Source organism: Pongo pygmaeus, chromosome 9 (assembly GCF_028885625.2).
Source record: "Pongo pygmaeus isolate AG05252 chromosome 9, NHGRI_mPonPyg2-v2.0_pri, whole genome shotgun sequence".
In the NCBI taxonomy this organism is placed as follows: Eukaryota; Metazoa; Chordata; class Mammalia; order Primates; family Hominidae; genus Pongo; species Pongo pygmaeus.
Genome location: NC_072382.2, coordinates 46355656 through 46383320, shown reverse-complemented (window position 1 = coordinate 46383320; position 27665 = coordinate 46355656). Strand labels below are relative to the sequence as shown.

General features: G+C 38.4%; 1 protein-coding gene across 2 annotated transcripts in view; it reads left to right on the top strand.

The window, feature by feature from the left end:
- The window catches only part of LOC129008432 (protein kinase C-binding protein NELL1), a 931522-nt gene that overhangs the window by 448348 nt on the left and 455509 nt on the right, over positions 1-27665 (top strand). For both annotated transcript variants that reach the window (XM_054440696.2, XM_054440695.2), the window contains exon 13: positions 13663-13788. In XM_054440696.2, coding sequence (XP_054296671.1) covers positions 13663-13788 — 126 coding nt within the window. The remainder of the gene's footprint in view (positions 1-13662; positions 13789-27665) is intronic.

The window sequence follows — 27665 nt, the reverse complement described above, 5'->3', positions numbered from 1 at the left end:
CATTTAAAGGGTACAAATCAATGGGATTTCAGTATATTACAGTATTTTACAAATTGTGCTAAAATGTATAGAACATAAAATTTGCCATTTTAGCCTTTTTTTTTCTTTCTTTTCTTTTTTTTTTTGAGACACAGAGTCTTGCTCTGTTGCCCAGGCTGGAGTACAATGTCACAATCTTGGCTCACTGCAACCTCCACTTTCCAGGTTCAATCGATTCTTATGCCTCAGCCTCCCAAGTAGCTGGGATTAGAGACATGCACTACCACGCCTGGATACTTTTTTGTATTTTTAGTAAAGATGGTTTCGCCATGTTGCCCAGGCTGGTGTCTAATTCCTGAGCTCAGGCAATCCTCCCGCCTAGGCTTCCCAAAGTGCTAGGATTACAGGCATGATCCACCGTGCTCGGCCTCCATTTTAGCCATTTTAAGTGTACAATTCAGTGGCATTAATTACATTCACAATGTTGTGCAACAATCATCACTATTTTCAAAGCTTTTTAATCACTGGATACAGAAACTCTGTGCTCATTAAGCATCGACTGTCCAATCTTTTCTCCCTTCAGCTCTTGAAATCTCCCAGCCTCTGGAAACCTCAAATTTATGGTGGAACCACAATGGAAAACAGCTTAGCAGTTTCTCAAAAGCCTAAACATGGAATTACCATATGATCCAACAATTCCATTTGTAGACATATACGCCAAGGAATTGAAAGCAGAGACTTGAGCAGATACTTGTACACCAGTGTTGCAGCATTATTCACAATAGCCAAAAGGTGGCTTGTTCTAATCCCAACCACATAGAGAGGGCCCGAGACTCTGCTATACCATAGCAGCTTTGCTTAATTCTATTTTATATATTGTTCTTCCAAGTTAGGTATTATTCCAGATAGAGACAGTTTAGCAAGGTACAGTGTTTCTTTCTTTCTTTCTTTTTTTTCTTTTTTTAAATTATACTTTAAGTTTTAGGGTACATGTGCACAACATGCAGGTTAGTTACATACGTATACATGTGCCATGTTGGTGTGCTGCACCCAGTAACTCGTCATTTAACATTAGATATATCTCCAAATGCTATCCCTCCCCCCTCCCCCCACCCCACAACAGGCCCCAGTGTGTGATGTTCCCCTTCCTGTGTCCATGTGTTCTCATTGTTCAATTCCCACCTATGAGTGAGAACATGCGGTGTTTGGTTTTTTGTCCTTGCAGTAGTTTGCTGAGAATGATGGTTTCCAGCTTCATCCATGTCGCTACAAAGGACATGAACTCATCCTTTTTTATGGCTGCATAGTATTCCATGGTGTACATGTGCCACATTTTCTTAATCCAGTCTATCATTGTTGGACATTTGGGTTGGTTCCAAGTCTTTGCTATTGTGAAATAGTGCCGCAGTAAACATACATGTGCATGTGTCTTTATAGCAGCATGTTTTATAATCCTTTGGGTATATACCCAGTAATGGGATGGCTGGGTCAAATGGTATTTCTAGTTCTAGATCCCTGAGGAAATGCCACACTGACTTCCACAATGGTTGAACTAGTTTACAGTCCCACCAACAGTGTAAAAGTGTTCCTATTTCTCCACATCCTCTCCAGCACCTGTTGTTTCCTGACTTTTTAATGATCGCCATTCTAACTGGTGTGAGATGGTATCTCATTGTGGTTTTGATTTGCATTTCTCTGATGGCCATTGATGATGAGCATTTTTTCATGTTTGTTGGCCACATAAATGTCTTCTTTTGAGAAGTGTCTGTTCATATCCTTTGTCCACTTTTTGATGGGGTTGTTTGTTTTTTTCTTGTAAATTTGTTTGAGTTCATTGTAGATTCTGGATATTAGCCCTTTGTCAGATGAGTAGATTGCAACAATTTTCTCCCATTCTGTAGGTTGCCTGTTCACTCTGATGGTAGTTTCTTTTGCTGTGCAGAAGCTCTTTTGTTTAATTAGATCCCATGTTTCTTTCTTTCTTTCTTTTTTTTTTTTTTTTTGAGGTGGAGTTTTGCTCTTGTCACTCAGGCTGTAGTGCAGAGCAGTGGCATGATCTTGGCCTCCTGAGTTCAAGCGATTATCCTGCCTCAGCCTCCTGAGTAGCTGGGATTACAGGTGCTTGCCACTGTGACCAGCTAATTTTTGTGTTTTTAGTAGATACGGGGTTTCACCATTTTGTCCAGGCTAGTCTCGAACTCCTGACCTCTGGTGATCCACCCACCTCAGCCTCCCAAAGTGCTGGGATGGCAGGCATGACCCACAACACCCGGCCAAAGTACAATGTTTCTTAACATTTTTGTTAAAGAAACTATTGCTTCCCTAAGGAGTCTTTTAAACCTTTTTACCTTATCACTGTCCCTTGAAATTTTATTACCAGAGATACACTATCTGTTCATGTGCCTGGCCCTTTGGGGAACCACAGACCTTTATAATATCTAATATCACCACCATTACCACCACCTCTAGACCCAGTTTTTCACCCCCTTAGAGGTAATGTCACTCTAGTTGAGAGTGCATGGTGTAGAGGTTAGAAGCACCACATTAGGAACCAGGTCTGCCTGGATTTTTGTCTGGCTCTGGCCCTTACCTGCTGTATGACCTTAGACTAGTTGCTTAGTCTCCATGTCTCAGTTTCCTTATGTGTAGACTTGGGATGCTAAAAAACAATACCTACTTCAAAGGGTTATTATGAGGATTAAATGAGTTAATACTATAGGACAGCTCCTGGCACTTACAAAATGTTATACAAATGTTACCTGTTGTTATTTTTAACAGAGTTCTTTCACTTAAAAAATGACTTAAAATCCACTGGACATTATGGGCATCAGATTCTCTCCTACTTCCCACCTTTTGCGTGGTGTTTTCCGTTCCACCTTTGGGTTGTGTTTTCAGTGACAATATGAATAATTAGTATGCATTTAAAATTGTTTTCTTTCCCCATCCATTCATTTTTGTTTTGTCTCAACAATCACATTGCAGAAGAGTCTGGACTTAGTGATTTTTAAGAACCAGCTTGAGTACTTTATGGTTTTCATAATAAGGTCATAGATATAGTCACATATATAAGAATTTGGAATTGGGAATAAGGTTGGTTTCAGTTAAAGAAGCTTATTTCATCTAACGACTCTTTCTACATGGGGAAATACATGAAAAAGTAATGTAACTAGTCTTCTTGAGTACATTCAGCTGATCATCATTCATCATACAGGTGGTAGAAGACAAAATGTTTTTACTGAACCCAGGTTGTGTTCATTAACTACCTGCTCATAGGTCCACAGGCCCTTGTTTGTTTGTGTAATTCAGTCTGGTGTTTAATCACTGGTTAATTTGATCCTGTAGTGAATCAGATCTAAACCTCTGGCACCAAATCATTTATTTTTAAAGGCCTAAAGCCTGTTCACTCTATTTTGACTGCTTGAGGAGAGAGGTGAATGAATAATTTGACCAAGTAACTATGGGAAATTGCTGTCGAATTAACCAAGAAATGTGAATACTTTTAAAGGGGAAGCTAAGTTTGCCTTGTAGAGAGGCACAATAGAGTACATGCCAGGGGCTAAAATTCCCCAGAGGTCACCTTCCTGCTAGTTAATCTCTTGTGCCTCCATAAGGTAAAAATGTTAATAATACCTATCTGTGTGGTACTTGTAAAGGTGAAATGAATTGATACATGCAAAATTCTTAAAACTATGCTTGGCATAAAGTGGTGGTTAATAAATGGTACCTATTATTATATAAAAAGGTACAATCAGAGATAAAGAGGATACAGACAGCTTTGCTGGTAGTATTGCACTCTTACATCTTGTTTACTCTTGACTGAATTTTCTTTATCTTTGCAAAACAAGAGTAGCTAGCTAACGGAATCAGAGAGATAGGAAAGACCATCAATGTTTTATGAAGGGGTCTTTCTTGCACTTTCAAGATTCAAAACAATTATTATTTTCTGGGGGATTCCTTCCCCATTCTCTTTCAATGGAATTAGCCTCTTCTTTCTCTTGTAGAAATTTTATTGTTTTTACAAAGTTCATGTTCTTGTGACTGCCTCTCTGCTGCATTGGTACGGGTTCTGTGAAGGCAGAGACCACATCCCACTGACATTTGGAACCTTTACTGCCTATAGCATTCAATAGCCTCTCAATATTTTTTGAATTTCCTTTTCCAGTTTCAGGGAAGTCAAAAGACCATTGTAGCTTTTACATTTCTAAGGTGTTCTTTGATTAGCCCAATGGACTCAAAAGTCGTGAGTCCATTGGACCTTTTTGGAAGCAGTCACTGGGTTTGTTGGTACCATCAGTTGAAGCAGAGTTCACACCCTGACAGATTGAGGTAGGCTGAGGCATATCCTGAGGCCAAGACTGAATTGATCACCCTTCACTCAATGTGTTTCTTTCCTTGTGGACATTTAGCATCAGTTTTATGGACACCCTCAAAAGTCAGAAATACCAGGTTGGGAAGAAAGTCATGGGGTGTTGTCTTATGATGCCTTTCCAGTGCCAGCTAGAAATTGGTATGCTATGATTCCCAGTGGCATAAACAGATGTGTTACTTTATGACAGTGTTTGATTCTGAAATTGAGCCTAGCAAGGGGAAATAAAAATGACTTAGCATGAATTCCCAAATATTTAACATAGCTACATGTGGAAAATACTTGAAAAATGTCAGCAATCCAACAATCTAATTTGTATTTCATGGTGTATGTAACCTTGTTGAAGAAGACTTCTTTACCATACATGGGATGACCAAAAGGTTGTTTGAATTTTTAATCTGAAAATATTTGATCTTGTAATCAACACATCTGTTTGACGCATATGTTAGAAGATGATGTTAAAATTCATTTCACTGGGCACCTGAGAAATGTAAAGGATTATGTTATCATTATTAGTCAGCTCAAGCTGCCATAACAAAATACCATAGACTAGATGGCTTGCACAACAAATACTATTTTCTCACATCTCTGGAGGCTGATAGTCTGGGCGCCAGCGTGGTCAGGGTCTCATGAATGCTCTCTCTCTGACTTGCCTTTTCCTTGTGTCTTCAGAAAGAGAGCGCTATATGTCTGTTCTTATAAGGGCACTAATCCCATCGTGAAGGCCTCACCCTCATGACCTCATCTAACCCTAATTATCTTCTAAGGGTACCATCTCTAAATACCAACATATTGTGAGGTAGGGCTTCCACATATGAATTTGCGGGGGGACACAATTCAGTTCATAGCAGTTATCTAGGCGTCTCCCTAGATTGTCTTACTGAAGCAGCATCGTCGTCTGGGGTAAATACCTGAGGTTTGTTGCCTCATGCAAGGAAATCAAGGACACAGACACATGTGGAGTGGCGTTAAGAGTGGAGGTTTAATAGGCAAAAGAAAGAGAAAAGAGAAGTAGCTCTTTCTCCTGCAGAGACAGAGAGCGGCACCAAAGTGGGAATTTCTGCCCGAAGCAAAGTGCACAGTGTTTTATAGACAGGCTTGATGAAATGGTGTCTGATTTACATAGGGCCAAAAGACTGGGTGAACCAGGTGTGGTGTTTATATCACACTCAAGGAAGCTGGCCACCCCACCTTAATCTTTTATTATGCAAATAGGATCTCTACCTGGCCATTGCCATGTTGCCTGCTCCCTACTGTGCATGTGGTTGACAAGGAAAGGAGAAGATGGAGCCGCCATCTTGGACATGCCTAGGGCCCGGGTAGCCTTTTCCTATTGGCACAGCTGCCAGCATTCACCTGTGCAAGCTTCCAGCTTGCTTATCTGTGTCTGCAGCTCGATTTTATGGGCTGCTCTTCGTTAGAAAAGAAATTGATTTTGGGGCTGCTTTTCATTAAAAGGAAAATCTTACCAAGGACTTCCTTACCCTCACTATCTGCCTAAATAATTTCTTCTTAACTCCTATATCATTACCTCTCCCCTCCCCTCCCCTCCCCTCTCCTCCCCTCCCCTCCCTTCCCCTCTCCTCTCCTCCCCTCTTCTCCCCTCCCCTCTCCTCTCTTCTCCTTTTCTTTCTTCTCCTCTTCTCTTTATTCTTTCCCTTCCCTCCCTCCCTCCCTCCCTGTTTCCTCCCTCCCTCCCTCTCTTTCTTCCTTTCATCTTTCTTCTTTCTCTCTCCTCTTGGCTCACTGATGCTCCTTGTGATAACATGCCTTAAGGCACAGACCTCCATGGATTAAATCTGATAGATAGCTATGTTTTGCTTAGTTCAAAATGTTTGGAGAAAAATATGAAGCCAATATTTAAAAAATAATGCTAAGATTTTCACCTTCTCTAAAAAGATCAGAGACCTATCCCACAATTCCTGAGAGGCAATACAGACTGTGGGGTTGTGCTGCCTGAACTCCTCTCCTGGCAGTCCAGGTCTACTTCCTAGCTGCGTGACCTTAGACAATTTACTGCATGTTTCTGTGCCTCTAATTCCTCATCTGTAACATGAGGATGATTCTAATATGCACCTCATAGAGTGTGAATATTAAATGAGTTAATCTACATAAAGCACTTAAAACTGCCTGGTACATAGAAAGTACTATATAAGCACTGTTTCTTATCACAGCTTTCTGGTAATATTTAACTAGAGCTCCAGTTTTCTACAGTCCACACTCTTCCTATTGTTTTTCTACCATTGGCGTTAAGTGTCACTTTTTATTACCATTGGCCTTGCATCGTGTTTTTTCTCTTATAAAAGAGATCCATTCCGTTATTCTTGGAGTAGGAAAATGAGAAAGAGGAAAAGAGAGAGAGAGAGAGAGAGATAGCTTGCTTTATGTGTTAAGAAAAATAAGAAACACTTGATTTCTTTGTGGAAAGGACATGGTTTGCATATATGTTTTTTTACCTGACTTCTTTAGGTATTTGATTTATATTCCTAGGTTCTATAGGCATTTGGTTTCCCCCCTTGCTTTAGGGAGGACGCTATAATTATAGAAAAACATGGAACATTGGATAAAGCACTAATTTTAGAATTAGAAGACTTTGATTCTATTCCCAGTGCAATGATTATCTGTGTTCCTTTGGGCAAGTTGGAAATTTTCTCTGGGTCTTTACTTTCTCATCTGAAAAAGGGAAGAATAATTTGCATCTTGTCTGCCTCAATGTTTTTATTGTTTTTAATTTTAAAAATATTTTTAGAGCAGTTCTACACTCATAGCAAAACTGAAAGCACAGAGATTGCCCATATACCTCCTGCTGTTATCCATTATTAATATCCCTCACCTGAGTGGAACATTTGTTACAATTGATGAACCTTCACTGACATATTATAATTACACAAAGTCCATAATACACATTTAGGGTTCATTCTTGGTGTTGTATATTTTATGGGTTTGGACAAATGTATAATAACCTGAATCCACCATTATAGTATCATAAAGAGTATTTTCACTGCCCTAAACCTCACTGGATTTTTATAAGTTCAAATCAGAGATACATAAGCCCAATTAAAAAAAAAATCAGTATGACACAAAGGGAAAGTAGTGATTGTTCTAATATACCAACCAGTTAGCCAACACCACTGTGTTTTTATAGCTCATGATCTCTGCAAAGTCAGTAGGTTCAAGTCTGATAAAATTGCTCTGCAAGTTATCTTACCAGTCCATGAAGAACTTGCCAAGAGCTGTGCTTCTGTGTGGGTATCTGCTTGCTAACCCTAGTTGCTCTTAGTTTTCAGGGGAGATGTCAACACAGTTGACACAGCTATCAAGAAACAGTGTGGGGGCTTGGGTCATCTAAGTAGTATTTTCCTGGACCTGTATCTTGGGAAAGGCATCTGGAACATCTGCAAGCTCCTCTTGCAAAAAGAGGCGGTGGCCCAAGAGAAGCTGCTCCAGAAGCAGGCTTTTATGATGTGGACAAAATACTTGAATGTGTCAAGAACTTTAGAAGTGAAATTTGGCTAAATGGTTTCTGGTCCAACTCCCTGAATGTATATGTGGGAAAAACCAAGGTCTTGAGAAGAAAAGTGACTTGCCCAGTGCCACAGTTAGCTAAATGAAAAAGCAAGAATAGAACTTGACTCTTAACTGTCAATCCAGTGTTCTTTGTCCATTAGTTATCATGGAACAAGTATCCTCTTTGGAGTCATAAGAACCTTGGTTGAAATTTTAGGTACTCTACTCGTAGTATCTGATGTCAGTCCCTGGGATGGTTAGGAGTAATGAGATGAGAGGCACACAGTGCTTGACCAAAATCATGTTCTCAAGAGCTGTTGATCTTCTTTCCTTTTTAAATGTACACAGGGAGTGGGGAATGCGTTTTCCCCTCCTGAGTATATCCCTCCCTGGGTTCTTTTTCTAGGAAATGTTTACGGAAGACGTCTGAGTAGATCATATCATTTTATTAAGAGAATTCTTTGCATCTGCTTCTATTGGCTATCCAGGCCCTGCCCTCTAATTTAATGATGATGATGCCAAATTTGAGTCTGTGTTTGTTCTGAACTCTTATGCAGATGGAGCCTGGTGATACGTGAAGAATCCTTATGCCATATCAAGTTTCATTTTACAGTCCATAAGTATACCTTTTAAAACAAAAACAAACTATTTCACCATCCTTGGGAGGGATATAAATCATGTATTTTTGTTACCTCAAAAGACCACCAGAAAATGAGCTCTAATATTTCAAAAGCAACAAGCAATTTATATGAATGAATCACAATTTAAGCCCCATTATACTCAAGATGATATATGCTGCAATGGGGTTTATAGATGTTTCTCTAACAATACTTAATAATAAAAACCTTAGGACTCTTTGTTACTCTTTTCTAATTCCATAGTCTCAAGCAATATGAGTAGAGGCTGTGTCAGTCTGTGAGTTCCAGCTGGGCGCAAAATGCTTCTGCCGGTTTTGGGGCCCTGGGTCACTGGAGCCTAAAGTGTGAAAATATAAGGATTTGATTTAAAAGAGCCAAGGAAGCGGTGATGCACGGAGCAGAATTGCCATTTTAACGGAGAATATAATGCCAGAACAAATGTCGTGAATGGCCTTGTACATGGATATAGAATTTAGAGATCTATTTGTTTCCATACACATCATGATGCATCTAACATAATCATAGTCATAAACATCAGCTACAGCTAACATAATCATAGCATCAAAATGTTATTGAGCGCTAAAACTGGCACAGTGAGAACAATGACAACTTTGTGGTCATATTGTTTGGATCCAGACCCAGGTTTCTATGCTTACTGATTTTGTACTTGGGCAAGTGAAGTCACCTGATAATCTCCCAGCCTCAGTTTCGTGGCACGGAGATACCTACCACGAGGAGTCAAGATAAATGGAATGATGAGATGCTCCATATCAAATATCTAGCATAGTACCTAAAAAACAGCATATATTTGTTGGGTATTTACCAATTGCCATGGGCTGTTCCTAGTTTTCCTTTATAAGGTACGTACTGTTAGACTCTTAGAATATGGGTATCAGCCTGTGCCCAACAATGTGCTTTTAAAATAATTCGTCCTTCCAGTACATGTCAGGTTAACTGTGGTTCTTCCTGGTAAAGCTTTCTGGACTGATTCAAATTTTTAGCGTGAACCTGGATTTGTGTATGTTCAACTTCCACTCTGAGATTCAGCCTCAGGCTTAGCCTCTTCTTGTCTCCTGGCTTCTGGATGAATATGACCATTGCTCAAGATACCTGCTTCAGGCAGAGCACTGTCACCACCTGGGCAAAGGTCAGACTGCATTTCAAGTCTGTGGTTAGCATACTAATTGCTTTGGTCCAACTCAATTTCTCTCTTTAAATATCAGTTTGTTCTTTCATTAGGGAGTTATGATTTTTGTTTTGTAATTATTCAATACCCTTCAGAGCCTTTTTTCTGTGAATGAAAAGCAGCCTTTTACCTAGGCTTATTTATAAAATTTATAAAATCTCAATTGTTTGCTATTTCTGAAGATTGTTTTCTCAGGATAGCCCAGCTCTCTAAAGATGTTAATTCCTTTTTGACTCTGTTTATAATCAGATTTGCTTTTGAAACACCCTTAAATCCTATTGAAACTGTCTTCTGGGTTGTGTGTTTCCCTGAGGATGGAGAGGCAATCTTTTGGCAAACGTGTTGCCATTCCATCCTCTGTTCCCATCCCCAAACCATGAGAGTTGCCAATTTCTTTCTTTCTTTTATCTTCTTGTCTCAAGAGAATCAGCTGGATTACTCCACTTCACTTTCTCTCTCTTCTCCCCACCATTTTTACCACAAGATAGCTTTTATATCTGGTGGTTATATGATGAAGAATAAGCAACGAAGGCAAGATTGTGACATTTTAATTTTCTGGTACATTCATCAACTTTTCCTCTTTATTTCAGTGCTTTCTCTGGACTAGTACCAGGAAATTATTAGATATGCAAGAACTGAAATTAATAATGGTGTAAACTGAAAACCTACTCAAAAACACATCAGCAGAGCAGCAGGGACATGTGGGCACGGGGTCTCAATGACATGTAGAGAGCAAGGGTTGGATTAAATCCATGTGAAAAATTCTCACTGGGGTTTTCTAACCATCCCTTGTTTGATTTTTGAAAATATTTTTATTCAGGGCCTTGGAATCTTATGAAACAAAGAAATAGGTTGGCTGGCTTGATTCAAAATAAGCTTGTTATAGCCAAGTAACTCCTTCAAATCTAGATGAGGCGGAGGCCTCTCAGCAGCTTGGTGATGGCCTAAGGAAAATGAGCCAGGAGGTTTCTCTGGAAGGTGTTGACAAGGGTCCGTGACAGGGAAACATTCATTGCAGTCAGCAGGCTGGTAGGCAGCTGTGGCCCATGGGCTGAAGATTGAATTGCCTCTAAGGCAAGTCCTGACTAGTTTCTCATCTTAAAGGATGGCTGGGCATCCCAGCAGAGTGAGATGGAGTTCAGTGTGGCTGTATCTCTGTGAGTAAAATACCAGCGTGATTTAGCCTTCAGCGTGCCCTGCTCCAATCAATTCTCTTCACCACAGCCAGAGTGATATTTTTAAAACAGAGAAATTGAATTGTGTTACTGCCCTGATGAAAGTCTGAGCTCCGTCACATGACCTGCAAGACCTGCTGGAATCTAAAACTGGTAATATTTTATGAACAGCACACTAATGTCCACAAAGGATCTGGCCCAAGCTTATTTTTCTAGTTTCATTTCAAATAGGCAAAGCTCCTTTTTGTAACTAAGTCTTCTCAAACATTCTTTTCTGTCTGGTAGGTTATTGCTCTTCCCTTGGCCTGTTTCACTTCTGTTTCATGTCTCAGATGAACCATCACTACCATAGAGAATCCTTCTCTGGCTCTCTCAGAGTAGGTCAAATTCCTCTTGTTGAAAGATCTCACATCCTTGGTAGATTTTATTACACATTTCGCTCAATGCCTTGCCTGTTTGTGAGGTCTATGTGGCATTTTGTTCATCGGTCTGCCTCTGGGCTTAGTAGAAGTCTAATGAATGTTCTTTGAATGTACATGGCTAAATGATTCTTTCCATTTGTAACTCGACAGACAAAAACTTTAGCCTCTATAGTTTCCCTGCCTTTATTCTCTACCTGATGAATTCTTGCTCATCTTTCAAGATGAAGCTTAATGATATCCTTTCTTGAGATAACTTTTATAGTCATTCTCTGCACCAATCAGGGAAGGCATGGTGGCTTAAGTCAACAAAGGCATATTTCTAGCTCATGCAACAGTTATATGGTGCTTGCTTATGCAACAGGTATATGGTGGCTTGCTTCTCACTCAGGGGCCCAGGTTGAAAGAGTCTCCATGTCTTTGCTTCCATGGGTTACAAGGCAGAAACAAGAAAATGTGGTAAGCTGGATGCTGGCTCTTAATCTTTCCACTTAGAAGTGATATGCTTCCACTCAGATTTCATGATCAATCATGAGATTAATTTAAACCATGCTTAAAGTTGAAAAGGATGGGGAAATACAATTGTGCTATGTGCCCAGAGAGCGGAAAACTGGTAATATTTTATGAACAACACACTAATGTCAAGCAGCCCTCTCTAATACCTGGCTTCTCTTCTTGTTTCCAGCCTCTCACTTGTTATGCCTATTTTCACCCAGCCTTTCATCGTCCTACCAAAGACCTTATAAGCAACAATAACTAAATCACTTGCAAAATCTTAATGTCACCATACTACTCTATGACTCCTTCTTTTAGTTATCCATCTCTTGGATTCCAGTGGTCTGACTGTAATAATTCCTTGCCTTCATCAGGATCCTTGGTGCAAGTTGAGTTCACCAGGAAGCAACCTCTGTGATTGGCCTTCAGGAAGTTGATTGCCTGAGTTATTTCACTAATTTCTGGTGTTTTGTTCTTATTTCATAGTTATTTAAGTCTTGCTAACTGTGGGTCTCCTTCTTAGATCTCAATGACCTCACAATAACTTTTATTTATAGGCTGTCAGATCTTTAGCTCTGAAAAGAATCTGATGTTATTTCAATATATTTTATTAGGAAATAAATCAACTTACTTTTCTTTGAAGATAAATAGATTAATGAGTTTCCTAGTGACTCAATGTAGCCATTTTTATCCTCAGTTTTTGTACATTAATAATATTAAAGCTCTAATGATTATTGTAACAGAAATACTGTATTTGACTAATCACCATTTTCAAGAAGCTTTCATGAAGTAAATAATAGTAAATAACTTCTGAATTCAAATCCCAGGTCTAGCATGTTCTAACAGGATGACTTTGTGCCAGATATTTAACTTCTCTAAGCCCCAGTTTTCTAGACTATAAAACGGGAGTAGTGTTTGCATTTTGCTCATGGGATTGCATATGGATTGAATTAAATAATATCTTTACAGATATAAAACACTGGGTTCAGAATTGACCATTGGGACAAAATGATGAGGATACTGGGACCCAGAGTAGTTGAATGCAAGTCATAGACTATTAATCAGCAGAACCAGAACTAGAGCTCACATTTTCTATCTTGGATTCCCATGATGTACTCATGTCCTTCTTTCTCTAACCATCACATGCAAGCAGTCTGAGTAAAAGGAACATAAATCTATTTTTGAAAACAATCTCCAGAAAAGGCTCAACTCTGTGCTTAAAGTTGTAGATTATTTTAATCCCTATCACGAACTTTTATGAGAAAGCAGGTGATGCTCTGAACTCCATCCCAAAAAGAACAAGACTTTTTGTTGAATCAGCCCATTATTCTATCACATGGGGAGGAGCCCCAGGTCAAAGGGTGAGAGACATTAATTTGCATCAGGCAACAGCAGTTGTCTATATTCATAGTACAACATGGGAGAAACTGGCTACACCATCATTTTGTAGCATATGGATTGAAGCATGTCTTAGTAAGACACACAAGCAGAGAGGGGCTGGATTCCCTTGATCCCTCTGATAAAAGCTATACCATGTACTGTGGACACCTAATAAATATTCGTTGATATCAACTTAGTGGGCACAGAACTCCTTGAATTTGGACATTTAAAAAGAGTATTCTCCTTGGCAAGAAACTAATAGTTGTAAATTCATTCTTCATACTTCTTGGGCTCTTACCTGTTTTGTCTCACCATGCATCGTTCTAGAAACACTTTCAGCTCAGGATGGGATCTAATGTACCAAGCTGAATTTTCACCTAAGCTTTTGTGTTTAATGCATGTTACTTTTTCTCTTGGCTTCTGTGGACATTTACCTTTTGTAATTTATCTGCAAAATGATTACACTGTTGTTCCATTATTTTGCTAACCATGATCTTACTAATTTTTTTTCCTTCAGATATTGATGAGTGTGCAGCTAAGATGCATTACTGTCATGCCAATACCGTGTGTGTCAACCTTCCTGGGTTATATCGCTGTGACTGTGTCCCAGGATACATTCGTGTGGATGACTTCTCTTGTACAGGTGAGCTTTAAGAAGCAGTGTTGTTTTTTTTAATTCATCCACTCTCTGCGCCATGTCTATGTTGTTACATTTAATTCCTAGTGCACAAAGTACTATTTTTATCTAAATAGTTCTTCTCTTTATTACTTCACCCCACCTTTTGAGAAAAAAGCAATAATAAAAAAATTATCTGCATAATTGATTTCCACTCCCAATATTTCTGCCTCTGTGTGTGTGCTTGCATACATGGGTGTGTGATTTGAAACTGAAGTCCCAGTTGCCTATAGTAACACTGAGGGAGTTAGATATACTAGTTCTAAAATTAGAAAGTATCAATTATTTTCATTCATCATGATGAGATGTTTTTGTAGATAAGAAAATGTACTTTGTTCCCACTGGGAAAGACAAGGATTAAATTTAAAGAGGTGACAGGGAGTACTTGGTGGTCAAAGTTTAGGTATATGGGAGCCAGTCAAAACTGTATTTAATTAATATATGCTTGTTGTCTGTGGCCCACCTCTTTCTATATCCCTTAGCACTAAAGTGGTCACTGACTCTGTTGGAGTAGCGCTGGTTTTATGGGGCATTTGGTTTGGCTTTCCAATATATTTTCAATCATGTACCTACAGACATAAACAGTAAATTGGATAAGGGTGATAGAAGATTCCAAGTTTTTCTTCTCTTGGACCAGATGTGTTTAAATACCAAATCTGCAAGTTATAAGAAAAGGGTCCCTTGAACCCAAGATTTCAATCATGCTGTAACTTTTCCTGATGCCTGCATCTTTCTCTTTGTTCCAATCACATTGGCATATAAAAACTGAATTCTTTACTCAGAGTATAATACTGCTATTTTTTAATGTACTTTTTTTTTCTGAATGACCTTTTCAGAAGTGCAAAAAGTTGCAAAGGTTAAGGGCACATGTTAGTATGTCCAAATTTCTTTGCCAGTGATGTCTGTTTATAAGTTACCATTCTTTGGGTGAAGGGCTGGAGAGTTCAGATTGATGCAGGTTTCTGAGGGCCACATAAGGTCACATCTCACTTATCTGTCTTTTACATATTATAATTAATATTCTTAGGAAAAGAAGAGAGAGACTGCATAAACATAGTGTGCCAGGATTTCAATGTTTTAAAGGATCAAAACTTTTTTGGACCAATAAACAAACACTTTCTAAAAAGCTGTAAAGTTACAGGGCCTATCACTCTGTTCTTAATAGTAAATGCAGCTCTTAACTTCTTTTAACCCTAAGATTAGAAGCAGCCAGTGAATATCCTCCTAGCCCAAGAGCACCATATTATGCAACTTAATAAACATTAATTAAGGCCCTGCTGTGTGGAAGACCTTGTTGAAATTCTATCAGAATGTTTGCCTTTGCTCGGATTTCCTCACTGAGAAAGGAAGGCAAGAGCTGGCGCTTGTCGAATGCCTTAATAGGATAGGTGTTCTGTCTGGTGGTTTATATATGGAACAATATGGAAAATGTATTATCTTAAGAACTGGCTCCAGAATTACTTTTAGAAAGGGAACTATGTTGTTTGGAATAAAAGGTAACAGTGTGGGTATCAGTGGGCACCCAAATGCCCTTCTCCCCCCTACGCAGAAAAGAGTAAATAGCTCTGCAGGAAAAGTCTACATCAAACACACACACACACACATTTTTTTGTTTTGTTGTGTGTGTGCCTAAGAGGGAACACAAAAGACAGAACAAAAGAGAGAAAGAAAGGAGGGGAGAGGAACCAGTCAGAGAACAGAAGCCTGGGTGCTGTGGAGGACAGAGGGCTAGTGAAAACCATGCAATAGTAGGATAGCTGAAAGGATTTTTAAGAGAAGAAATATTTTATGTGAGTTTTTTTTTTTATTGTTTTGCCATACAGTATGCTATGTGAGTTTTCCTCATTACCCTCAAATCTTCAATAAAGTCTTCCCACCCTGAATGCCTCATGAGAACCGCCCTCCCTCCCCTATTAGAATGTAAGTTAACATGGTGGACAACAGAAAAGATACCAGTGCATTTAGGATGTGGGGACCACAGAGGTAACCATTATCAAGTAACCATCGTTACAGTTCTTTCTGCTGCCCCAACCAACATACACTTACTAATATACACACACATCATTATCATCACTCCCTCCTCTCAGGAATTTCAGAAATCTTGATGAGCACTGTGGATTTTCATAGGTCACAAAATAGGTGAGGTTTTTTTTTCTTTAAAAAGCCTTCCTTTGATCCCAGATTTCTTTCAACCTGCTGCCCTATTTTTCTGCTTTTCCTCACAACAAAATTTCTTAATTTGCCTCTGGTTATTGTCCTCACCTTACATTTATTCAGCTCACATATGCTCCTCGCCTCTCTCCAGTCAGACTTCCATACTCACCATTCTGCAGAGGCTACATTTATCAAGGTCACTGATGAACTCTGTTTTGCTAAAGCCAGTGTTCTTATCTCAGCAGCATTTAGCAGGGCTGACCACACCTTGCTCTTTAAAGCACACTGTTTTCTTGGCTTTTGTGCCATCCTATTTCCTGGTTTTCCCTCTTTGTCACTTGTCACTCCTGCCCAATGTCCCCAGCTATTCTTGTGCTGCTGACTTCTGAAAGGTTAGAGTACCCTTGGGCTCTACCCTGGTCCCCTTCCCTTGTTTACCTATAGGTTCTTTTTAGATGCCTTCATCAGTCTTAGAGCTTTAATAGTAGCTTTATGTCAACAGTTCCTAAATGTATCGCTCCAGTTCCAATCTTTTTTCTGAACTTCTGAATTATATATTCAACTTGACATGTACACATAGATGCTTAGTAGGAATTTCATGCTTAACATGGATAAGACAGAACTTGATTTCTTTCCACTTCTACAAACCTCCTTCTCTCCCAACTTCTCCTATTCCAGCAAAAGCACCATCGACCCAATTTTTCCAGCCAAAAATTTAGAGATAACTCCTTCCTCTCCCCAGGGGTTACGCTTGATCACCCCTCCAATTCCAATCCATGCATCTGTCTTGTTGATACTACCCTTTACATCTTGTCCTAAGTCCGTCTACTTCTGTCTATGTCACCTATTAACATCTTAGTGGACTTCAGCCATGGCCATCACATTGGACTTTCTGCTCCAGTCTTGTTCCATCATAACCCATTCTTCACACAGCAGACAGAGCAATTTTTTTAAAAAGAGAAATCATACAACTCTACTTAAAACTTTGATTTAGTGTCTCATTATGTGGAAAATCAAATCCCTGTTTCTTATTTCAATATATAACCCTATGTGGTTTTCCTTCTTTCCCTTCTATCTTGTACCATTTCTTTCCTTGTCCATTATGACATGGCCATGCTGACCTTTGTCTTTTTCTCCATGTAACAAGCTTGTTTCTGTTTGTTAAGACCTTTGCATGAGCTATTGCCCTTTTATGGAAGTCTTTTTTCTCTTGATATTTGTGTATTGAGCTCTCTTCTCATTTACCTCTTAGCCTAAGCCTCAGAGAGGCTTTCCATGGTCAATATAAATAGCTACTCTGTTGTTTTCTGTCATACCACCTGATTTTAGTTCTCTGAGTCATACATATTATTATCTGGAATTCTCTTATTTATAAATGATTCTTTTATCTGTCTCTTTCCACTAGAATGTAAACTCTGAGAGCAGGGGCCTTTTTCCTTTTGTTCTCTACTATACCTTGACTACTTAGAACATTACCTGGCACAAAGCAGTGCTCAATAAATATTTGTTGAATGAAATAATGCATAAAGCTACTTGACTTTGGCCAAATTTTTCACTTTTGAAAACCTCATTTATAAAATATTGCTCACATCTGTCGTACCCACAGGTTATAGTGAACGTCAACTAATATATGTGAAAGTATTTATCATAGCACTTTTATCAGTAAGGATAGGATGTTCTGTAGGATGTTCAGAACATTCTGTAGGATGTTCTAAATATAAGTGACTTAAGATAAATTTTATTTTTTGTGTGTGCTATTTGTCTAACCCTGATCAACAGAGGCATTCTGTATACCATATTCACTTTGGGATGCAAGCTGTTGGAATGGTCACTATGGTGAACATTTCCAGTCACCAAGACAGGGAAAAGAGATCCTGGAGGCCTTCCATCAGCCATTAAATGTTCTGACCAGGAAATGACACAAATCACATCTACTTATAACTCATTGACTAGAACTAATCACTAGTTCCATCCATCCACAAAGGGATGAGAAAATACTATCCTACTTCATGCCTGGAATGGTAGAGAACCAGAAATATTTGGCACATGGTACCCATGCCTACTATAGTGAGTGACACTAACAGATTGCCAACAAATATAGTTTATTTTGACATGAGTAGCTGTTGATTAGGATAACCTTTTTTCAACAGCAGTTCATAAGCTATGTAGGTATTCTCAAAAATTAATTACAATATTAGGCACATTGTATTAAGTGCTATGATAGAAATGCAAGCAAAATGCAATGAAAAATGGCCCTTGATTGCCAAGATGAAGTGTTTGAAATGTTTTCTGGAAGCGATGGGGGGCTGTGGGAATTGACTGAGGCATGCTAGCGTGCAATGACTATATTATGTTAGGGATTTACAATGGGGAATATGGATGGGAGACAGGAGACTGGAGGAGAGCCTCTAGGCCAGATTTAAGGACCTTCATTAGACACTTTCATAGTAAGCTTGAGTCTTTGGAATGCTGACATTTATTTTGTGTCCTGAAAATAAGCTTGTTAGACCAAATGTGCTCTGTACTCTCCAAGATATATTATGTCCCCACCCATAATCTCTGCCATTTTTTATAGGCAAAGAAGGCTTCTTTCCCTTAGTGGCCATTTGCCTGTGTAATAGATGAGGTGTATGATAGATATCTGCCACTATGAAATGTCTTTTCAAATGTTTCATTGCCAGATGATAATTTGCTGGGAGAAATTGACAGGCCTAAAGGCATTCCTTTATTTGGCTCGGGATCCTGATATAGCATTTCTATTATTGACATTCCTTATTTCCAAAGACCATTCTAGTCTCTTCTCAAATCAATCAGTACCTGCTGACACTGTTCAGTTGGTTTTATAACCATGTCAAGGTCGTATTTTTTTCCTTTCTTTTGCTGTTTTATGTCATTTAGCTTTGCTACTCACTTTTTAGAAGTCAGTAGTCATACTGAAAAATTCTATTCAACCAAAAATAGGGAGCCTAAAGTTAAAGAAGATATATCAGCTTTGGTGATTCATTGATTTATTGGATGATTAATTAATTAATTATTTTACTACGTATGAAATACTCAGTTAGTGTCTGTCACAAGTGTCATAGAAGATAGCCACCAAGATTATTAAAAAATAATGTCTGTGCCAAGGGAGTTCATGGTTCGTTAATTAGGCAGTATCTTCAAGTGAGAAAACTCAAATGTTCATTCACCATCAAAAATATCGTTTGCCAAATCAATCCCTCTTTGAAATCTTAGTAGTTTAGTTCAGTATTGGATGTTTCACCCTGTGGTAGTTATTACTACTTGACAAGTTTTAAAGAAGGAAAACCAAAATAGTCTTTCCCAATTCTGTGCTGACAGCCATGGTCCTTTCAGAAGACTACACCTGAGACAGTGGATGCTAAGCATGATGGAGGAGAAAGGCAGTGCATTACACAGAACAGGAAACTTTAGCTTTTACCCAACTTTTTTCTTGCTAAAAAATTTTTTAAAAAAAGGATTAAATGTATGGGATAATAAAGCTCCAAGAGTTCAACATTGAGAATAATTGTCTAGAGCTTAAAAGTGTGCTGTAACTTAATCATTACCCCCTTGGGGAGTGGGGTTTCCCTGACATGACTATGTGTTTTATATGGAGCTCTGTACTTTTTTGTAGGAAAGTCTCCCTTGGCCTTTGAAAGGGTGAAATCTAAAACATTTGGCCTCTGACACTTGAGGGAGTTTTTGGCCTTGGAATTTTTGTGTGAATTGAAATTGTTTTGTCTCTTGTAAGAGATTCCAGAGCTGCTCTTGCTCTTTTATGAATTTTGAAACTGGTGGATGTCCCTGAAATGGAGGTGTTATAGGGAGGAGGGGTTTTTCTCTCCCCCATATGCTTTTGGTTTTTGGAATAGTCAACCTACTTGATTTATTGGCCTCTGACTTTCATTTATCCCCAACTAAACTCCCCGCGTTTTTGGCTGTTTGATAAGACATTATCATTAGATACGCAGGCAGTTTTAAAGGAGGATATTTTTGATTTACAACAAAAGCATGCAGCTATAAGACAGATACTTGACAGTAATGGGTAAGCATTCATTTTTATGCCAAAAGCTTCCCATGAAGGTAAGAAATAAAGGGAACAAGTGAGATAACAAATATCCCATGTGATCTCTATTACCTTGCTAAAAGGATTTTTATTTTCTTGGTATTGGCATGGAAGAAACCTTAAAGGAAGTTTATGTTTGAAATAGTCAGAGAAAACTTAAAGACTTAGATATAATATCCTGTTAATTTAATGGTTTGAATTAAGTACCCTATAATGAAAAGAGGTTAGACAACAGTTTAAATGCCTTAAAAGTAATAGTTAGTTGTTAGAAATGTCAGGCTAGGTCTCTGGAATATGCTTTACTCCCATGATGAACTATACAAATATTTTTGATGAAATTTTATTATAATTTTGATCAATTATATTGATGAAATACGGAATATTTTCAAATATGATATATCTGATATTTTCTCATTTAGCAGAGCCACATGAAATGGAACTAAAACAGAACATTCTGCAACCTGATTGAGCAAAATGGTAAATTTTCCACTGATCATCATTATCTTTCAGGCCCATACCATGTACTTGTGTCAGAATGCTTGTCCTTGTTTACTGTTGGCTGTCTGGCAGCATTAAGGGACAAGTTACAGGACAATTGCTTGGCTTTCAGTCTCAGAAGAGGTGATACATTTATAAGAATGAAACAGGTCACAGGACTGTAGACTATCTTACTTTAGTAAAAATATGCTATATGAAATGCTTTATAGAATGCAAAGCCACTTTTTGCTTGTTAAAGATAACCAGAAAGTATTTATTGATATATTGAACAAGAAAAGTCAAAATAAAGCATGTGCTGCTACTTTCGCATATTTCAAAACCAACCTAGAAGGTCTGATGATAGTTATTTATCTGTTGTTTTGATTTGTATGGCTGGAATTTCTCTCTTTTTTTCTTCCTGTCATATAAATAGATAATTGGCTCTGTTACCCTCCTTCCCTACGCCCTCAGAGGAGGAATGCTACTGTACCAAAAGCAGGATTCCAAAATCCTAATTCTTTATGGCAGAGATTCTCAATTCTCACCTCAGGGTAGAATCACTTGGAATCTGGGATCTATCCCTAGAGATTTTGATCTTTGGCTGGTCTGGGGTTGGGACCCAGCTTTGGTGGGCTTGTTTAAAAGTAATTCTAATGTCCAGTCAAGGTCAAGAGCCACTGCTTTAGCATAGAACAGAAGAACAGAGAGGGTTGGAGTATGGAGAGATTATCAGAGGGAAATGGGAAGGGAGATGAATTGCCCACTGTATTTTGTAGATGAGAAAAAAGATTCCCTTGAACTGGTGGTGAGAAATGTGGAGTTCAGGAAGTCATGAAGCAGGGACTTGGACGGTCCCTGGAGGAAGGGTCCTGCTTCCAAAGCTGCACTCTGAGATGTATAAGACGCTGGATAGACAATGGCTGTGAGGTATCTCTATAGATGGGGCCTCATGGGAAGATGTTGAATCTTTAACTATGACGTTGCTGCTACAGTGCCTCAAAGAGCCCTAAAGACAAATGGAGCATATCCACGGTAACCTTTGTGTTCCATGGGCTGAGGACTAGGCTGCTTCTTCTGTGCCAATGCCTTTGTTATTGGGGGTCCTCTAGAGCCATGATAGAGCCTGATGGAAGTGGACAACACTTAAAATGACTGAGACATTTCAGTGACCCCACTATCTCAGAAGAATAGGAGCTCACAACCATTCAAGTTGAATTGAAGAAATTATAGAAACTCTCATCACTTATACAAACACTTTTGTGACTGGACTTCTCTACCTATCACATATACAAAAAATGAAGTCAATAAAATAACAAAACAGAAAAAAATTAAGAGGTCCCTCTAAAGAGGGATTATAGTATAAAAATTCATGGAAAGTTTGTTTTTCCAGACCAATTTTAGTTTTCCATATGTAGTACTGGAAAGCCCAAAGACCACATATTTATTTCATTTAGTGATAGTAGTGTTAAAATAATGTTAGGGTTTATTAAATCCAGTGCATACATCTTAGGGAGACTATCAAAGCTCATTTACCTTGAAATTTCATGACGAAAATAAGTCTGAAAGACATGTCTAGTGTTTGATTGTTTTGTTGGGTTTAAGTGGGAGTTCCTTTTTATTCCTACATGTGTTATAAAGGACCTGAACTACTTTGGCTGTTGCAGAACAACCAGGATCAATGATGGAGCTTGCCCCTAGGGTGTTTGTGAACAAACCTATTAAGTACTGTGTTGCCCTTGACCCAAATTCATCATAAAAGCCTTGTTAATATTTCTGTACACTCTATTGTTAGATTTGTGCATTCAGAATCACAATAAGGCTTTCTTATAAAGGAGTTTCATTAAGGATGCTTTAGCACTTACAAAATTGTTGAGGCTGGTCTTGCAGCTCCACTCTATCCACATTCAGGTCACACAATGAATGGACATTTCTCTTTAACAACCAGTGTTTTATCTTATATTCTTTATTTCTATCTTAAAGACATGGTACATGCATATCTATCTATCTATCTATTTAATCTATCTGTTTATCGTTATTTCCATACTTTTTAGAAGTATAGTGAAGTGTCTTAAGATTTTGTTTTCTTTTGCTAAGATAATTGAGAATATATACTAACTATTCTTTGGCCAAAATGAAAGCTATAAATTCCCATGGTTAAAGTCTAGTGTATAAATTCTACTGGTTGCAAGCTTTGATTATGTCACTTATTTACTCTGTGAATCAGAAAGCTATTGAAATTCTCTGCTTCTTCATCAGTATTCACTGTACATCCTTACAGAGTTGTTAAAGGATAAAGTGACACAGTGTACGTATATCAGTTTGAGTGAGTTTAGCTGAAAGAATTAAAAAAAAAACAGAATAACATCAAATGACTCAACTGGCTTAAATGACAAATTCTCACATAACACAATGACTGTGGGGACAGTTTTTTCAGAAATAGTTAATTCAGCTGCTCCATGAAATCCTCAGTGAAACAGATTCTTTCTAACTTTTTACTTGGTTATTTTCAGTATGATAGTTTTGGAACTTGATCTAGCTCCCCTCAAGATCTCAAACCGGTGAAGTTACTCCAAGCATCAAATCCTGACTTAACCATGTCCCAAAGTCAGAAGGGAAAAGAGATTTCCCTTTTCACAGTCCCTTTTTAAAAATAAGAGTAACTTTATTAAAAACCTCAATAGATTTATTGTCATGTCTCATTAACAAAAATAGTTTGACCTACCTATTCATAAAATATACTTTAGAAAGATAAATAGAATCAAGATTTATCCCCTGAGGCTTGGGCAGATCCCAGCTTCTTTTGTAGTACTTGGATAACTTACATCTAAACAAATTGTGGGTTTCTTTGTCAAGGAAGATGTGTGTGCCTGCGTGTGTGTGTGTGTGCGTGCGTTTCCATGTACGTGTAGATCCACAATTGTTAGAGTATATTAACAGCTTTGAAAACATGTTTCAAGCTTAGGATTAATAAAAAGAAATGCAAATTAAAATGAAAATTAGATAGCAGTTATACTAAATTTATGTATGTGACTATCTGTGTGTAGATATATGGATACACATATATAGATAGACATATATGTCAATCACCCTTTTCTGGAGATGGTTCAGGAATTCAGCACTTTCATACATCACTGATGGGAATGTAAATTGATACAACCTTTCTTGAGGCTAACTTGACAGTTTATAGCCAAAGGCCTAGAAATGTTTATTTATAGTAACTTATCCTAAGAAAACAATCCGTCACAATTATTTATGTAAGAAGACTTTCATTGTGGCCATTTATTCCATTTATTATTTGTAAGAAAAAAACTGGAAGCAGCCTAAATGTAAACTCATGGAAATTCGATTAAATAAATGACAATAAATCCATATAGTGGAACATAATGCATATTAAAATAATGTTTAAAAGAATATTATGTGTCAATGGAAAAGTCTCATCATCTAACATGATTTAAGCAAGTATGTATTTTATTTTTCACTTCAAATAATAAAAAATATGTATGAATACATATGCATGTGCACATGCAAGCACAGACACATAGAAACACAGACAGGAAATATCCTCACCCCCCTTCCCAAATAAACAGAGAACAGAGGGTATCTCTGAGTGAATGGTTAAACATGATACTTTTTCTTTATACTCTATATATTTTCTAAATTTTCTGTAGAAAGAAATATAAGGCATTGAACCTATATACATATTATTATGAGAAAAGTGTTATTAAAATATTAGAAAGCAGAAAATGCTAGACAAAGGTGACATTGAGTTTTTTTTCCCCAAAGTCTCGTAAATGTTACCTCAGTAAATTAAAAAAATATATATTTATGACCTGGTAGGGATAATGTCTTTCATCTTTTGTGACATAGATTATAGTTCTGAACTAAAGTGATTAAAAGCAATGGCTTTGCTTCATGTTCCTGGAGAATCTGCATGGCCAATATGGCAACTGAAGGCCACTTGCAATTATGGTGCTGTCTTAATTCAGGCGGCTGTAATGAAATACCTGACACTGGGTGGCTTATAAACAATAGGAATTTCTTTCTCACAGTTCTGGAAGCTAAGAATTTCAAGATCAAGGTGCCTGCAGATTAGGTGTCTGGTGAGAGCCTATTCCTCACAGATGATTTTTTTTTTTTTTTGAGACAGATTTCGCTCTTGATGCCCAGGCTAGAGTGCAATGGTGTGATCTCGGCTCACTGCAACCTCCCCCTTCTGGGTGCAAGTGATTCTCCTGCCTCAGCCTCCCAAGTAGCTGGGATTACAGGCATGCACCACCACACCCAGCTAATTTTGTATTTTTAGTACAGACAGGGTTTCTCCATGTTGGTCAGGTTGGTCTTGAACTCCCAACCTCAGGTGATCTGCCTGCCTCAGCCTCCCAAAGTGCTGGGAGTACAGGGGTGAGCCACTGTGCCTGGCCAGATGATGTTTTCTTACTGTGTGCTCACATGATGAAAGGGGTGAGAAATCTTCCTGGGGTCTCCTTTATAAGGGCACTAATAACCTAATCACTCCCAAGGCCCCACTTCCTAATACCATCACCCTAGGGGTTAGGATTTTAACATGAGTTTTGGGGGAATAAAAACATTCAGACAGATTTCAGATGCTGTTTTCTTCCTGGCAGCTGATCTGATAGTGGAGTCCTACCACACTGCCTCTCATAAGCTTTTTATGAAGGGTTTTCAGAAACAAGGCAGTTGGTCCAGATTTTTCTGGATCAGGGCCAAGACAAAGAGAGATACTAAGGGGAGCCTGAAAAGACCCAGTATTTCCATAGGAAAGCAACCACTGAATGAGAATCAGGGAACATACATTCCAGTCTTCCCCCCTACCACCAGCTCACTGAAAGTTATCATGTCGGCATTTTTCTTGGACTTTGAAAGATTAAGGTTTAACTAGCTCAATGGTTTTCAGTCAGAATAACTTGGATTCTAAATAATGTTTCTTTTGAAGAGAGTTCAGCTTCTTAAAAAAAAAGATTATTTTACAAACTATTACTTTTCTAATTCTATGATTCTGTAAGATATGGTTTCTGACCTCTAGGAGATTATGGTCTCTTTGGGAGACATAAAATTTACATTTAAGTAGAATAATTTTATCAGGCATATAACTGAGTTCTAAATTGTGAGTTGCAGGCATTAAATGCTATGGGAAAGAGCATTGGTACTGGGAGAAAGGACATTTATTACTAACTGGTAGAGAGGAAATGTTTTCTATCCTTCCACGGGTGTCTGAAAGGGTTTGAATTTGATGTTAGGTGGGAGTGCATTGAGAAGTAATTGTGCCTGTTGTTTGAGAAATAGATCCATCTCCATTTTTATTGATCTACCATGTGAACTGGAGGTTACCTGTGTAGAAATGGAAAGAACACAGGGCTCTGAATCAGCCAGGCCTGGGTTTCTGCTCCAAGTGGGGCATTTATTCATAGCACCAACTCAAATCATCTTCAGAGAAATGGACACATCTTCTTTCTAGAATCTTACAAGGAGTGAATGAGAGAATATTTGTAAAGTGCTTGGAAGAGAGCTCAGCATAGAGTAAATGCTCATAACTGTTAGCCATTACTACCTCTACACATGAGGAATCTATGTTAAGGTGTGGGAGGTTAAGGAACTTGTCTACAGCTGTAGGCTAGATGGTGGTGAGGCAGAGATAGGAAAGTCGACATTGTAACTCCATAGGCTCAAAGATAGGATAGGACAGTAGGCTGTGTAACTCCAGAAGCTCAAATATAACCTCCATCAGAGCTCTTTTGAAAATGTCTTTAAAATGCGAATGCAGACAAGATCGGGTGCATTCAGACCAAAATCTCAGAAATCACCACTGAAGAACCTATTCACATAAGCAAGCACCTACTGTTGTCCAAAAACCTATTGAGATAATAAATAAATAAATAAATAAATAAATAAATAAATAAATAAAATGCTAATGCAATGTGTTCAGCAAGCAATAGCCAGTGTTAGAAAGAAAGAAATAGCTTGGGCTTGTGACCAAGTGAATCCATATTTAACCCACAGCTCTGCCTCTTACAAGCTTTGGAGTCTTGGGCAGATTCTTGAAGTGCTCCATGCCTCAGTTTATAACACCAAGAAAGACGATTGGGTTTTAAGGTTTCATCATGTGAAAGAAAGCCCAACCCAATGACTGAGTCCTAGGTGGTACTCAATACTGAAGCCCTAAGACCTGTTCACCATATTTCCTTTTTCTCCCTCTCCTTACTAAGTAGCTCTTAAAGCACTTAAAAGGATAACAGGGCACCTTAAGATGCATTTGGAAAGCCGCTTGCCTTGAGAAGCCCAGGCTATGTAGACAGTGTTCAGGTTCTCTGGGAAGATGAGCCTAGAGTCAGATGCTTTAGGCTCACGAGTTAAGAAGGAGATGATGTAGTGTCAAGTGGACTTCAAAACAGAGTTTATAACTACCAAAGAATACATTCCTTTAATTCAAGAGAAATATCACCTTCCTAGAGTCATTAGTTTGTGAGTTGCTGTAGAACAGAACTTTGGAATGTGCTCTGTTAGCTCCCTTTAAAAATTTAACTTTGTTCCCTGAGAAGGGAAGCCCATTAAACTGCAAACACTTTTTGGCATTTATCAGCTCTGCTGGCTGGCATCTAGTTAGTCCTTAAGGGTGGTCATAGGACAAATTGTTTTCAAGAGAAGCCTGGTCTAGGTTGGACACCAGGATGGAGTCTTTTGCACTCAGGAAATTTCCTTAGAGGGAATTCGCAACACGCAGAGAGACATGTAAAGAAAATAGCAAGTTTAATACAATTATAAAAAGGGTTTTTCTAGTTATAAAAATAGTATATTAATAATATAGTAACATTAAGAAATTTAGAAGAATAAGAATAGGCTATATATGGTGGCTCACACCTGTAATCTCAGCATTTTGGGTGGCCTAAGTGGGAGAATCATTGAGGCTAGGAGTTCAAAACCAGCCTGGTCAACATAGCAGCAATCTGTCTCTACAAAAGAAAAAATTTAAAAAATTAGCCAGGCATTATGACATGGGCCTGTAGTCCCAGTTACTCAGGAAGCTGAGGAAGAGGATTGCTTGAGCCTAGTAGTTCAAGGATTCAGTGAGCTATGATCTGAGAAGAAGAAGAGGAAGAGGAAGAAGAGGAAGAGGAAGAAGAAGAGGAGG